The 14,905-nt window shown below is 40.7% G+C and overlaps 1 protein-coding gene across 2 annotated transcripts in view; it reads left to right on the top strand.

The window, feature by feature from the left end:
- The window catches only part of DR1 (down-regulator of transcription 1), a 25,575-nt gene extending 10,670 nt beyond the window's left edge, over positions 1–14,905 (top strand). For both annotated transcript variants that reach the window (XM_030571882.1, XM_030571881.1), the window contains exons 2-3: positions 832–995; positions 11,341–14,905. In XM_030571882.1, coding sequence (XP_030427742.1) covers positions 832–995; positions 11,341–11,487 — 311 coding nt within the window. In that variant the 3' untranslated portion in view covers positions 11,488–14,905. The remainder of the gene's footprint in view (positions 1–831; positions 996–11,340) is intronic.

Below are 14,905 nucleotides of genomic sequence, written 5' to 3'. Positions count from 1 at the left end.
GATGAGACTTTGGGCAGATATGGTGTGTATGGTACATGTTACCATATATCTGTTCTTAAGCAAAATAGGAAATATGGCACCTGTTCCATTAATTTGTCTGGCTTATATGAAATTATTTTAAATTTATAACTAAGAAATTAAACTGTCTTCTTGTCTTGCTGTTCTCTGACTCATTCTCTCACCTTTATGAAATATAGCCAAGAAATTTAAAAGTACTAGCAAAACCAGGGAAGAGCACACTTGACAGTCTCAAATTTTGAAGATTTTGTTGTAGGAAGGGAGTAGGAGAATATGACAGGCCAGTGGTTTTCAAACTTTTGGAGCTGAGCCCTCCTCCTCCCCGAGTTATAATTTTTGGTTGTGCTGCCCCAACCTAGACAAGTATAGTCACAATACCTGCCCCTCAGGTTTTCAGAGTGTGGGAAGGCACATGTGATAGTCTCTGGGGGGTGGAGCCAGCACTGGGCACAGAGGCTGCCAGGAGCAGAAATCAGCACATCATCAGTGGATGTTGACACTGACCCACAGGCTGGATGGCTTGTTGATGTGAGTTAGGGGGGTGGAAGTGGTGCTCTCTCCCCAAGCCCCAGCCACTTGGGGACACCACTTGCCCCTCGAATGTTCCTCTGTGCCCCCCAGTTTGAAATCTTTTGCTTAGGCCCTTGTGCACTACAGAAGAGTAAAAAGATGCAAATAAAAAAAAATGGTTGTCGGTCACTTTAAGTAAGGAATCTATAGGACAGAACAAGTTGGTGTCTTATTACAAGAAATTGTTTTGATGTGACTACAAGTTTTAATTATGCTAATTGATCAACATTTTCTTTTTTCCAGCACTAGAAAGCTTGGGTTTTGGCTCCTATATCAGTGAGGTAAAAGAAGTTTTACAAGAGTGCAAAACAGTAGCACTAAAAAGAAGAAAGGCCAGTTCTCGTTTGGAAAATCTTGGCATTCCTGAAGAAGAACTTCTAAGGCAGCAACAGGAGTTATTTGCAAAAGTGAGTGAGGCAATATTTCTGACTAAGAAATCTAATGTGAGGTTGAATGAACTAGACTCTCCCTGATTTAGTGCCACAGAAACATGCATAAGTCCAGAAGAATCTCCCGTTCTATGGATTGCTTGGCCATGAAAGATTTTACAGAATCTGACCGTGTGAAGTTAATATACCTGGCAAGAAATGCAAATGGATAAATAAGATGCTGAATTTTCTTTGTTACTTCTGTGATCTGACAACGCCAGAGACATTGTATAGTAATGTGTAAGTTTTATTAGTATGAGTTTTATTAGTCTGAGTTTTAAATTAATATATTACTTTACCACTGGGTGATATCAAAGCCATGCCACTCAATCATGTATTTTTATTTTACAGAAACTTTTACAAATGTTGGAGTTTTAAAAAGTTATTTTCAACTACTTTTTGTATTCCTTTACTTGTATTACCAGATTTTCTTTAGTCAATTGTATATATGAAGGGAAATGGCAACTAATATTTTAGAAAATGATCAATTTCTGTAAACTATAATCACAGAAATTAGTGCTGGAAGAGACCTTGAGAAGTCATGCCAATACTATATGGCAGTCCCTGACCGCAGGAGGAATAGAGGCTGGGGGAGTTGAGCGTAAATATATGGTGCCCTCTAAAGGGTACGAGTACTTGTATGTCCATCATCCTCCCTGTTCACTAGTCGTCCAGTCTGTTAATGAGAGGGAACTCCATGGCCAGCAGGCGCCAGCCCCGAAATCGAAGGAGGCTAGGCGAATGGACCTACTCGGTCGCAAGGTGTACTCGGCAGGGGCCCTACAGCTCCGGGTGGCAAATCAACAAGCCTTGCTTAGCCGCTATAATTACCCACCGCCACCTAGGTGTTATAAGTTTACGGAGCTTCTCCCTCAAGACTCCCGCCAAGAGTTCGCTGCCCTCTTGGAGGAAGGGAAAAAGGTGATCAGAACTTCCCTCCAGGCCTCGTTGGATTCAGCAGACTCAGCAGCCCGGACTCTGGCCTCGAGTGTTGCCATGAGGCGCATCTCATGGCTTCAAGTTTCAAACCTCCCACCGGGGCTGCAATATACCATTCAGGACTTGCCATTTGATGGTAAAGGCCTCTTCTCAGAAAAGACTGACCCCAGGCTGCAAAGCCTGAAGGACAACAGGGTCATAATGCGCTCTCTTGGCATGCATATGCCGGTGACCCAACGCAGGCCTTTCCATCCCCAGCCTCACCGCCCATACTCTGTGCCTAGACAAAGACAGGACTTTGGCAGGTGGCGCAGCCGAGGTGGTCGCAGATGACCGTCAGGATCCCAAGGGGGTCAAAATCAAGGTCCCTCGAAACCACCACCGGGATCAAAGACAGACTTTTGAAGGTGCGCCTGAGGGTGGCATACCAGTTACAGGCCAGGATCCCTCTCCTCTCTTCTCCAACCATCTCTCCTACTTCCTCCCTTCAGATCGCTGGGTCCTACGCACGGTGGAGTATGGGTACCACCTCCAATTTATTTCAACCCCGCCCTCCAACCCTGTCCCTCTTCAGGCACCCCTCTCACGAGCAATTCCTCTTACAAGAGGTGCAGATGCTCCTCGCCATAGGAGCTATAGAGGAGGTACCAATGGACTAAAGGGGCAAGGGATTTTACTCCCGTTATTTCCTAATCCCCAAGTTGAAGGGAGGTCTCAGACCTATCCTAGACCTGCGAGGACTCAACCAGTTTATGATAAAGTTGAAGTTCCACATGGTAACCCTGGGGACCATTATCCCGTCTTTGGATACTGGAGACTGGTATGCCGCCCTTGATATGAAGGACTCGTACTTTCACATTGCCATCTTTCCTCCACACAGGAGATACCTCTGCTTTGTAGCCAACCGTCAGCACTTCCAGTTTACAGTCCTGCCGTTTGGCCTTTATACAGCCCCAAGGGTATTTACAAAGTGTATGGCCGTAGTTGCCGCCTACCTCCGCTGACGTCGAATACGCGTTTTTCCGTATCTGGACGATTGGCTCATCTGAGGGGCCACCGAGACACAAGTCACTCAGCATGTGGGCATCGTCAAGGACCTATTCACACGTCTAGGCCTGATGATCAATATAGAAAAATCCACTCTGGTTCCCACGCAGAGGTTAGACTTCATAGGAGCTATCCTGGACTCCAGTCTAGTCAGAGCCTGCTTACTCACAGCCGCGGTTTCAGGCGATGGCAACAATCATCAGAGGTCTACAGAATTTCCCGACGACCTCGGCTCGCACTTGTCGCAGTCTCCTGGGTCACATGACTGCCTGCACGTTTGTAACCAAACATGCCAGGCTCCGCCTCCGTCCTCTCCAAGTTTGGCTCAACTCGGTATACCGCCCAGGCAGGGACCCAATGGACACGATAGTCACCATTCCCCCGAGCACCCTAGGTTCCCTAGAATGGTGGCTAACTCCCTCCCTGGTGTGTGCAGGGATGCCGTTCCATCCGCCCCAACCCTCAATGTCCCTGACGACGGACGCGTCATCTCTCAGCTGGGGTGCTCACCTCAGTCACCTTTGTACTCAAAGCCTTTGGTCATCTCAGGAGCTGGCATTACACATGTCTGAGAACTGAGAGCAGTCTGCCTGGCGTGCCAGGCGTTCCAACAACAGTTGCGAGGCCGTTTGTCTCAGTGTTTACAGACAACACAACGGCCATGTACTACATAAACAAACAGGGAGGGACACGGTCCTCCCCCCTTTGTGAGGAGGCCATCCAACTCTGGGACTTTTGCAAAGTCCGCTCGATAGATCTGATAGCGTCCTTCCTCCCAGGCATTCGGAACGCTCTGGCGGATTGACTCAGCAGGTCTTTCCTGTCTCACGAGTGGTCAATCTGCCCGGATGTTATGCATTCTGTTTTCCAGAAGTGGGGAATTCCCCACATAGACCTGTTCGCTTCCCGCGAGAACAGGCAATGCCAGATGTTCTGCTTCTTCCAAGGTCTCTCCCCGGGATTAATCTTGGACGCTTTCCTGATGCCATGGAAGAGCCAGCTCCTTTATGCCTTCCCACTGTTCCCGCTGGTTCACAAGGTCCTGCTGAAACTCCGCAGGGACAGAGCACGCATCATCATGATCACTCCAGGGTGGCCCAGACAGCACTGGTACACCACGTTGCTCGGCCTATCGATAGCCAACCCAATTACCCTGCCACTCCACCCAGATCTCATAACTCAGGACCACGGCAGGCTTCGCCACTCGGACCTGCAGGCTCTTCACCTCATCGTGTGGCTGCTGCGTGGCTGAACCAGTCAGAGTTACGTTGCTCTGAATCAGTACGACAAGTTTTCCTGGGTAGCAGGAAGCCTTCCCACCCGGTCAACGTACCTGGCCAAGTGGAAGCGTTTCTCCTGCTGGTGCAAAATGCTTAATCTTACTCCCACTGAGGCCTCGATCCCCTCTATTTTGGACTAACTCTGGTCTCTCAAACAGCAGGGCCTAGCGGTATCATCACTGAGGGTACACTTGGCAGCCATCTCTACCTTCCACCCAGGCGAAGGTGGTCGTTCCGTGTTCTCACACCCTATGGTTTCGAGGTTTCTCAAGGGCTTGGAGTGCTTATATCCTCAAGTACGCCACCCAGCCCCAACCTGGGACCTCAACCTGGTTTTAACCAGACTTATATCCCCCCCATTCGAGCCGTTAGCAACCTTCTCACTACTATACCTGTCTTGGAAGACAGCTTTCCTCGTAGCCATTACATCGGCCAGACGAGTTTCCGAGCTTAGGGCTCTTATGGTGGATCCACCGGACACTGTGTTCCACAAGGACAAGGTGCAGTTGCGACCACACCCGGCTTTCCTCCCTAAGGTGGTTTCGGCCTTCATGTTAACCAGGACATCTTTCTCCTGGTCTTCTTCCCGAAGCCACACTCAACGCTACGGGAGCAACAATTGCACTCCCTGGATGTCCATAGAGCGCTCGCATTTTATATTGAGCGGACAAAACCATTTCGTAAAATACCCCAGCTCTTTGTCGCGGTAGCAGACCGAATGAAAGGCCTACCTGTTTCCTCTCAGAGGATCTCATCTTGGTGACGACGTGCATCTGCACTTGTTATGATTTGGCTCATATTTCCCCAAGCCACATCACCGTGCATTCTACCTGGGCTCAGGCTTCGTTTTCCACCTTCCTGGCTCGTGTACCTATCCAGGAGATATGTCGCGCAGCTACCTGGTCCTCGGTCCACACCTTTGCTTTGCATTATGCTCTGGTTCAACAGTCAAGAGATGATGCAGCCTTTTGGCTCAGCAGTTTTGCATTCTGCCACATCTCACTCCGACCCCACCGCCTAGGTAAGGCTTGGGAATCACCTAACTGGAATGGATATAAGCAAGCACTTGAAGAAGAAAAGACGGTTACTCACCTTTGTAACTGTTGTTCTTCGAGATGTGTTGTTCATATCCATTCCAAACCCGCCCTCCTTCCCCACTGTCGGAGTAGCCGGCAAGAAGAAACTGAGGGGCAGTTGGGTCAGTAGGGGTATATATCCGGCGCCATGGCGGCACCACTCCAGGGAGCGCCCAGCCGACCCACCGAGTGTTGCTAGGGTAAAAATCTTCCAATGAACATGCACGCGGCGCGTGCACCCCTAACTGGAATGGATATGAGCAACACATCTTGAAGAACAACAGTTACAAAGGTGAGTAACCGTCTTTTTCTTAAAGCATTTCACCCAGAACTGGACAGAGTACTCCAGCTGAGGCTTCCCTAGCGCTAAGTAGAGCAGGACAGTTACCTTCTGTCTTTTGTATATGACACTCTGTTAATATACCTTTTTTGCAACTGCATCATGTTGTTGACTCATGTTTAATTTGTGATCCATTATAACCCCCAGATCCTTTTCAACAGTGCTACCACCTAGCCAGTTATTTCCCATTTTGTAGTTGTGCATTTGCTTTTTTCCTGCCTAGGTGTAGTACTTTTCACTTATCTTTACTGAGTTTTATCTTGTTGATTTCAGACCAATTCTTCATTTTTTTCAACGTTGTTCTGTATTCTAATCCTGTCCTCCAAAGTGCCAGCAACCCCTACCAGTTTAGCGTGCTCTGCACATTTCATAAGCATACTCTCCAGTCCATTATCCAAATCATTGGTGAAAATGTTGAATAGTACAAGACTTGGGACAAACCCCTGTGAGACCCCCTTAGAAGTGTCCCCCTAGTCTGATAGCAAATGGTTGACGATTACTCTTTGAGTAGGGTCTTTCAACACACCTTATAATAATTGCATTTAGACCACATTTTGCTGGTTTGCTTATAAGAATGTCAGATGGACTGTATCAAAAACCTTACTAAAATCAAGATATGTCACATCTTCGGCTTCCACCTATCCATTAGGCCAGTAATCCCATAAAAGAAGGAAATTAAGTTGATTTGTCATGATTTGTTCATGACAAATTCATGTTCAGTTTTACTTATAACCTTATCCTCCACATGCTTGCAAAGTATAGTTTAATAATTTGTTCCAGTATCTCCCAGGTCTCAAAGTTAGGCTGACTGGTCTATAATTCCCCATGTCCTCTTTGTTCCTCATTTTAAAGATAGGAACTATGTTTTTCCTTCTCCAGTCCTCTGGGACCTCACCATCTTCCATGAGTTCTCACAAATAATTGCTAATGGTTGAGATTTTCAGCTAGTTTTTAGATACCCTCAGGTGAGCTTCATTGGCCCCTGCTGACTTAAAAACATCTCACTTATCTAACTGTTTTAACCTGTCTTTCCTTGTTCTAGCTTGTTCCTTCCCTGTTCTTGTTAGTATTAATTATCTAGTCACAACTTAATATTTTAGCCAAGACTGAAGCAAAATAGAGAACACCTCAGCCTCCTTGATGTCATCTGTTGTTAGCTGTCTTTCCCCACTAAGTGAGAACCTACATCTTCCTTCATTTCTTTCTATGTCAGGGGTAGGCAACCTATAGCATGCGTGCCGAAGGTGGCACACGAGCTGATTTTCAGTGGCACTACACTGCCAGAGTCCTGGCCACTGGTCAGGGAGGCTCTACATTTTAATTTAATTTTAAATGAAGCTTCTTAAACATTTAAAAAACCTTATTTACTTTACATACAACAATAGTTTAGTTATATATTATAGACTTATAGAAAGAGACCTTCTAAAAATGTTAAAATGTATTACCAGCGCACGAAACCTTAAATTAGAGTGGATAAATGACGATTTGGCACACCACTTCTGAAAGGTTGTTGACCCCTGCTCTATGTATTTGTAGTATCTCTCTTTTTATTGCCTTGCTAGGTGTAACTCATTTTGTGTCTTAATCATTTCAGTTTAAATGTCTTTCTTGGTTTTGGCTCCATCACTTCATGGGGGAGAGGGTAATTTCCATCTCTTTAGTAGTTTGTTTGTCACAGCAATGCTAAATCTCTAATGTGTCTCCCAGCTGTTTTCACTTTACCCTGGAGTGACACTGTATAATCATTTTGATTTACTTATGAACTCTAAGATGATAATTCAAATATATTTCTCCGGCTTGACCTAATGTGAGACAAGGTCCTGCAACTCAGCCTTTCTTTCCAGCACTTCCTCTGAGATGGATTGCAGACAATTCAAGTGTAACTGGCTAAGACTAAATTTGATTATGTATCTTCCTAAACAGTCTTCTCTTCTCCCATTCTGTTACTATTGATACCACCGCTATTCTGCCAGACTCGTAATGTGGCAATCTTCTACAAGTTCTCCCTCTTACACCACTCATATCCAGGCCATATGGAAATCGTATGGAAATTGCTTTTTTTTTTGTCCTCTGCATATTTTAAAAATCCTTCCTTTCCTTTCCTTCTGTTTCCATGGTGAAAATGCTTATTCAGGTCCTTGTGATCTCACACAAACCTCCTCGCTGGCCTTACTGAAACTCACGTAATGCCAAAATCCAGATAAACTTCATTTTTGTATGTTGTACAGTGCCAAGTACATTATAGCTAAATAGATGATGATGAGACAGTTGAAGTTTTCACCAGCTTTGGAAATTTGTCACGGCTAACCTGTGTAATGGTATAGTCCTGTGACAAATTAACATGTAGATACTTTTCTTCCCCTTCATGCTAAGAGTAAAAAAGCCAATGTGGCTGCTGCAGAAGCAGTGTTTGGTTTTATAACAAACTGGTTAGTTTAAGTTTTTATTTTATTTTTAAGCTTAATGCAATGAGGTTTAATGTGGATAATTTAAATAAAACTGCACTCTATACAGGTCAAAAGCAGTAGAGGATGGGTAGGATAGGGATATTCATACTCTCCTGAGAGAGTAATATAAATAATGAGGAATTAAAGTAATTACCTCTTTAAATGAAATGTCAGTTATCATCAATTTAGACCTGATTTTTGACCTACTTTAAAATTGTTTAATCTAGTAGACACTGTCTTCTGAAGGTATACATTTATTTTTTTAATTATTAGAGATTAATAAAAATGCATTATAAAATTATTATTGCATTCAAGTTGCACTAGTCTGTGTTCGATCAATAAATGAAACTTAAACTGGTCCTCATTTGATATTGTACAAAAATCTCTGATCAGATTCTGAAACAGTGCATTTTATTTTATTCAACAATATATCATAGTAGTTTGTGGATGTATTGTTGGAATAAGTGCTATATTTGCACTCCAGTCCTGCAAATACTTATGCATGTGCATAACTCTTGCATGTGATTAGTCCTATTGATAATCCAGAATTTACCAGTGGTTATATGCAGAAGGAATACTGGCTGCTTAAATGACAATCACGCTTCTTAAAATATTCATCTACACACCTGAGAAATTATCTATGTGTATAAGTGTTGGTAAGATCAGGGCCCTAGTTTTCCCTTATTTGTAGAAGTGACTTCCTTAATGAATGAATAAATCCAAATCAAGAGGCATCCTCATTCATTGTGAACATTAGGTTAAAATGTGTAGGAAAAAAATGTTGTAGTATTTGAGAAGTGACTTGATTTGTGCAATTAAAAGACTGGCATACTGCATTATGGCATGAGGAGGCAGATTTAAGATTAAGGGCACCTAAACTCTGGCAATTCCTGACTCTGAGTTCTTAGCGATGCAACCTTATGGAGTTTCAAAAGAAAAAGAATGTGAAGAAGTGGTTGTATAATCTGGTGGCACATAATATTTTCAGAATTATCTGTCCAGCAGAAGGTACACAGTCCTGTGGAACAATGTTTCTAGTCCCCGAGATCAGCCTGACACAGTTTAGGAAGGCAGCAAGCTGGTCACTGGTATCAGAAAGGTTGAGAGAAACTGCTGTAGAGCCACTGACTCTTAGAGAGCACTGCCACATTGAATGTGTATCTAAGACATGCATGTGCACTACTAATGTGTTCAGGTGTTGCTTTCATTTGTTTAGAACTTTGGTTAAATGGCTAAAAGTGTGCCAAAATATCGACTGTGAATAAATTGATTCTCTTTCAAACCCTAGTGACTGCATATGAATAATTTTAAAGTCTCTTTTCAGTAGGGTTATTTCCTTTGCAGATGTCAATTTTTTTCTAATCCAGCACATTTGTGCTAGGGCTTTTCAAAGCATTGTCACAACTCTTGGAATAGGGACAGTATCTTTTTGTACACTTATTAACTGACTGAATTGTCCTTGCTGAAATGTTCCAAAATATTATCCATAGGTAGACAGTAGGTTCAGAAAATTTCTGCCTGATAGGCCAGTTATGGAAAATTCAGAATGAAAAGGGGATTTGAATGGAAATGTGAACTTAACTTTAAAAGTGTCTTGTATAGAGGGGGGGGGGAATGGGCTTTTGTTCTATTTAGCTTTATATATAAAGAATACCTGATTTTTGTTTCAAAAGATTTTTTCTGCTGGTTTTTTGTTTTTTTGTGGTTTTTTTTTTTTTTTTTTTAACAGTGCAAATTCTGGTTTTAAGTGGATGTGGCAAGCTGTTCAAGTAATCACCTATATGAAAACCGTCAAATAATCTGAAATATCCCTGCAAGAATACCCTGATTTAGGCAGTGGCCTACCTTTTTGATTGCACCATTGTACCATTCTTTCATTTTTTAGAACTTCATTTATTTGTGTTCCACATTTTTCTGAGTTAAAATATCTCAGTTAAGAACTTTTGTTGTTGTAATTAGGCATAAGTGTCTAAGGTTAAGCTGATTGGAGACCATAAAGGCCTACTCTTTTTTTTTTTCTTACTGTTATTACTGTTCTAATAAATTAGTGCTTTAAAATATTTGGCCAATGTTTGACTGGTCAGTTGACCAATTATTTTTGGTCCAGGCAAATGCCCAACTCTAGTTTTAATTATCCTGGAGGCGATGCGACTGTAGTGACTAAAGTACACCTCTGCCTCGATAGAATGCTGTCCTCGGGAGCCAAAAAATCTTAGCGCGTTATAGGTGAAACCACATTATATCGAACTTGCTTTGATCCACCGGAGTGCGCAGCCGCACCCCCACAGAGCACTGCTCTACTCTATTATATCTGAATTCGTGTTATATCGGGTTGCGTTATATTGAGGTAGAGGTGTACTGGGAAAATATGACATCACAAGCAAATGAAAGCTGACTGTTGAGAGGATAAGGGACTTCTAATCAAACTCTTTTTACTTTGTTTGCACTTTTTATACTCTCAACTTCAGTACCAAACAATCATTTAACAAAGACTTCTTATCAAATGTCAAATGTCCCCTCTCCTTGAATTGAGGAAGATGAACTCACAATAAACTTCTGAAAAGCTTGAAAATTCATCTAGCAAAACTAGACTTAACATTCCTGATATTTATGTAACAAAACCAAGCAATCTTTTGGAGATGGGGAAATTTAAGGTCTAAGATTTCTTAGTTAGAACAACCATTTTAAAAATGTTGTGCTTAAAGTAAGGCCTGGACTTCCTGGTCAGTATTTCCTAGGCAGCCTGGGTAAGTGGTGGAAGGTCTTGTTAATGCTAATTGTACTTCTTGCACTTCTATCCACTCTGCAACATTCCTGATTAATTTTTCATTTGAAAGTGGTGCTTCTCTGATCTTGTGCAGCCCCCCAAATTGAGGGTTTTTTCAAGTACATTTTTATTTAACTCAACCTCTTTGGTTTCCTGCACATAAATGCTCCAAATGATGGTTGTACAGCATACCACAAAAATAGGTTATGCCAGCATGAAGAAAAAAAGGTGATATCAATACAAAGCATTGCAGTATTTTGAACACCCTTTATGTACAGTGATTATTTTTAGATATAAATCTTGTACTTTGCACCTGCAGTTTCTGCTAGACCATTAATGTAATCTTTGCCAGTGTGCTATACTGATTCCTTAAAAGGATATTGGAAGTCTTGGGTTTTGTTAACAATTTAATTTTTGTCTGTCTTCAGGCTAGGCAGCAGCAAGCAGAACTGGCCCAGCAAGAATGGCTACAGATGCAACAAGCGGCCCAACAAGCACAGCTTGCTGCTGCGTCAGCCACTGCATCCAATCAGGCAGGATCTTCTCAGGATGAAGATGATGAAGATGATATCTGAAATTCACCAGCTGAGTTTCTGTTCCCACTGAGAAATATCTTTCCTGCACAATGAAAACAGTGAAATGAATGCTTTCCTGTAATTTTGTATGCATATTGGACTGGCCATGGTATTCTAGGGATGTCTGCTGTTGTGTGCTGTACATGTAAAAAGTGTCTTTTTTTTGAACTCTTAGAGATTTAAGGTTCAATATCATATCAACTTTGGATTTTTAATGGTGTATATGAAAATTTTAGATAGCAGTGCGTCATTGATTTGATCAATAAACAGTGTTAAAATAAACAACAAGTTTATAAAATAGTGAGATTTATACAGAAACTCTAAATCCACAATTGCATTTCTCTTCCCTTTTAACTAAACTATAAACTCTTACATAGAGAAGTTTTAATTGTTTTTCTTTTTGGGGGGTGGGAGTGGTACAGTAGACACTTAATCTGCATAATGGAAAAAAGCAAAGGGGTCAGCATAGTAAAGTCTGAATTCTTTGTCCTTTTAAAAATGAGGATATATATATATGGCAATAAATATTATATGTGCTCAAATACCACATTTGTTACAAATTTGAAAAGATACATTTTCACTAAACTAGGAAAAGGTATGTTTAATAGGAGTTGTAGAAATTCTGTCTTTTTTTTGTGTAGGGGTGAAATAATAAACCCATGATTTTATTATGATATCTGTGAAGAGTCCTGAACCAATGGATATTTCATTTCAAAAACTGACCAGTGTAGAGAACTAATAAATTCTTATTATTTCACTCCAATTTAATGTTAACTGTTATTGATGGTATTACTTGCGTAGTCCAGACATGTTCATACTGTTCACATGTAAAGCTGGAACTTGGTGAAACAGAATTGTGTTAGTTCCATTGACTTAACTGGGAATTATTAAATGTTCAGGCCTACAAAGGCAAAAGTTGAAGCTAATGAACATGGTTTCAGTAGAAGAGGAATTTTTATTTAACCCTGATTAGTTAGTTATTGTTGTCAGCATAATGTTAACATTTTCCAGACTAGGTTACCAATGGATTCCTCAGCTACTTTGTGAAACAATGACATTTTCTTCATTCAAACAGGTTAGTAGGTGCAAATGATTCTGTCCAGGTTTAGTTAGGAAAGAATGCCCCAAGAGTAATACGCATGATAAGGATCAGGAAAGAGAAAGGAGTCTCTTTGACTGACAGGTTGACTTTGAAAATTCTGTTTATATAAATGGATGGGCATCTGTTCTTTCTGTAGAAATAGACCACAGTTGTGTCCGTTATAGAATTTTAAGGTTGAATGAAGAAACGTTGGCCTACGTTTTGGTACTCTTGTTTCCAGCAGAATGGAAAAGCCATTCCATTGCATACTAGGGCAGACGATCAGATCAGATAGCTGTGTAAGAATGCACTCTCTTTTCTTTTAATATGCTCTTGACAAGTTTCTCTAGTAAAAATGTTTGACTAAAAGCTGTGAGTGCAGCAATCTGTTTACACAGAGAAATATACAGAAAACAGTGTGCCCATTTTAAGTAGAGATCTGAACAAGTACAGTTGGCATATATTCAGATCTGCAAGGATCGCTAGGGGCTTTTGATTTCAATTTTAGAGTCGTTAGGTTACTTATTGAATAAACTTGCACATTTTCTGAATGCATCCGTGCAGTGATGGCTCAAAAAGTAAAGATTAGTTTGTTGATAAGTTGAAAAACTTTCATGACATATGTTGGACAAGATTTGACTAAGGAGGTGGTTTTCTGTAAAGACTTAAGTACCAAAGGTAGTGAATCTAGTCTAGTGAAACAATGTTAATGTGCAGTGTTGGCTTTTCTAATTTGTACTGTAACACCTTACACTTTCTATTTTAAATGAATCTTTTTCTTTTAAGTAAACAAAATTAGGTATTTCACACTTGTTTTTTCTGATGCAGAATTCAGGTTAACATTTTACTGCATCTGGTATGTATGGGATAGTATGTTTGGTTCCTTGTGACCTTTTCTTTGGACGTTTCTGTGCTTTTTTCATATGCTGTATTCTTCAAGCAATAAAATTCTGATGTGTTTTTTAAATAGTTTTTATATTTAATGTTGAATAGTCACTTTTCTTCTCTGCATTTGCAATGTTATAAGGAAGAAATGTAAGGTTATTTAAGTACTGCTGCCATTTTGACTGGTGAGCAATTTTTGTGACAAAGATAATGCTACCCAAAATCTGCTGTATCATATTCCTGCTCAGTTGGGCTAATTATATACTTGCAAACAGTATCTCTGTTTTATTGTATTAACTCTCCTTCCAGGAAGTATATTTTCCCTATTTGCAATATTTGCATTTTTGTAAAGTAAACAGGTTCACTTGTTTAAAAACGTCAGCTTTGCAGTGCTAAAGGGACAGTCAAAACCTCTGGGGTCAGATACACATTACATTATTACATCTTTTAGAATTTTATGGTGAGAAGAAATTTTTATTGTGAACTTTTTACTTTGAACAAACTAGCCATTATTTTTGTAGGACTTACTGCATTTATGTCTTGCCTCCTTCTGCTGGGTGGCAAAGACAAAGCTAGTTCTAGAGCTGTGATACTACTGATGCTGGTACACAAATAATAAATAGGCATAAAATATTATAAATTTAAGTTCGGTGAGTAAATCAGATGTCACTACGTAGTCTTTATTTGAAATAGATGTGTCAGGAAATCAGTGCAGTTGAAGTGGGAAAAGAAAAGGTGCAAAGAATATTGCAAATAAGTTACATTACAAAAATTAGTTGTTCTTTTTAAACTTATCATTAAATATAAACCTTGATTGTTCCATAGGCAACTTTTCATTCTTTCCTGTCAGAATTAGGCTCTCTATTCAGTATCCAAAATACAGTACAGGAAGAGTGAAACTTGAAATTAACTTCAGTACTAAATGTGAGGCTTTGACACTTTCTCAAGGTAATACTTATAAGAAACCAATAGAAAGATGTTGCAGACTTGTTTGCTATCTAGTCACTTGTCATATGTGTAGCAGATTCTTTTCAAGCTTGGTATAGCATTAAACTGACACAGTATATCTCAGCATAAGACATTCATTGCTGAGTAACACTTTCATTCAAGACTGTTATGGAATTTGAGTAAAGCTCTGTTTTCTGTCACTTCAGTGGAATGTGTATGCATGTTTTACGTGGTGAATAAAGCAGTTCCTTTTAATACTGCTTTTCTGGGATAAAATGAACAGTGAATTTTTAAAAAAACAAAACCAAAGAACTTAAGCTGGAATCCTCCTTAAAAGTATATTTGAATGTCTCGTGTTCATACAGAAGTGCTTGTTACAGGTTTGTTGTTAATACATTTAAAAAAAAATCACATTTCTCAGAATGGAGAAAGCTCAAGTGCTAGATGGTGCATGTCAGATTTTGTAAAAGTGCCTTCATTAAAGATTCTTCTATATGCATAATA

Source organism: Gopherus evgoodei, chromosome 8, assembly GCF_007399415.2.
Source record: "Gopherus evgoodei ecotype Sinaloan lineage chromosome 8, rGopEvg1_v1.p, whole genome shotgun sequence".
In the NCBI taxonomy this organism is placed as follows: domain Eukaryota; kingdom Metazoa; phylum Chordata; order Testudines; family Testudinidae; genus Gopherus; species Gopherus evgoodei.
The sequence above is the reverse complement of the archived record's forward strand: the minus strand, read 5'-3'. Positions and strand labels throughout refer to the sequence as shown.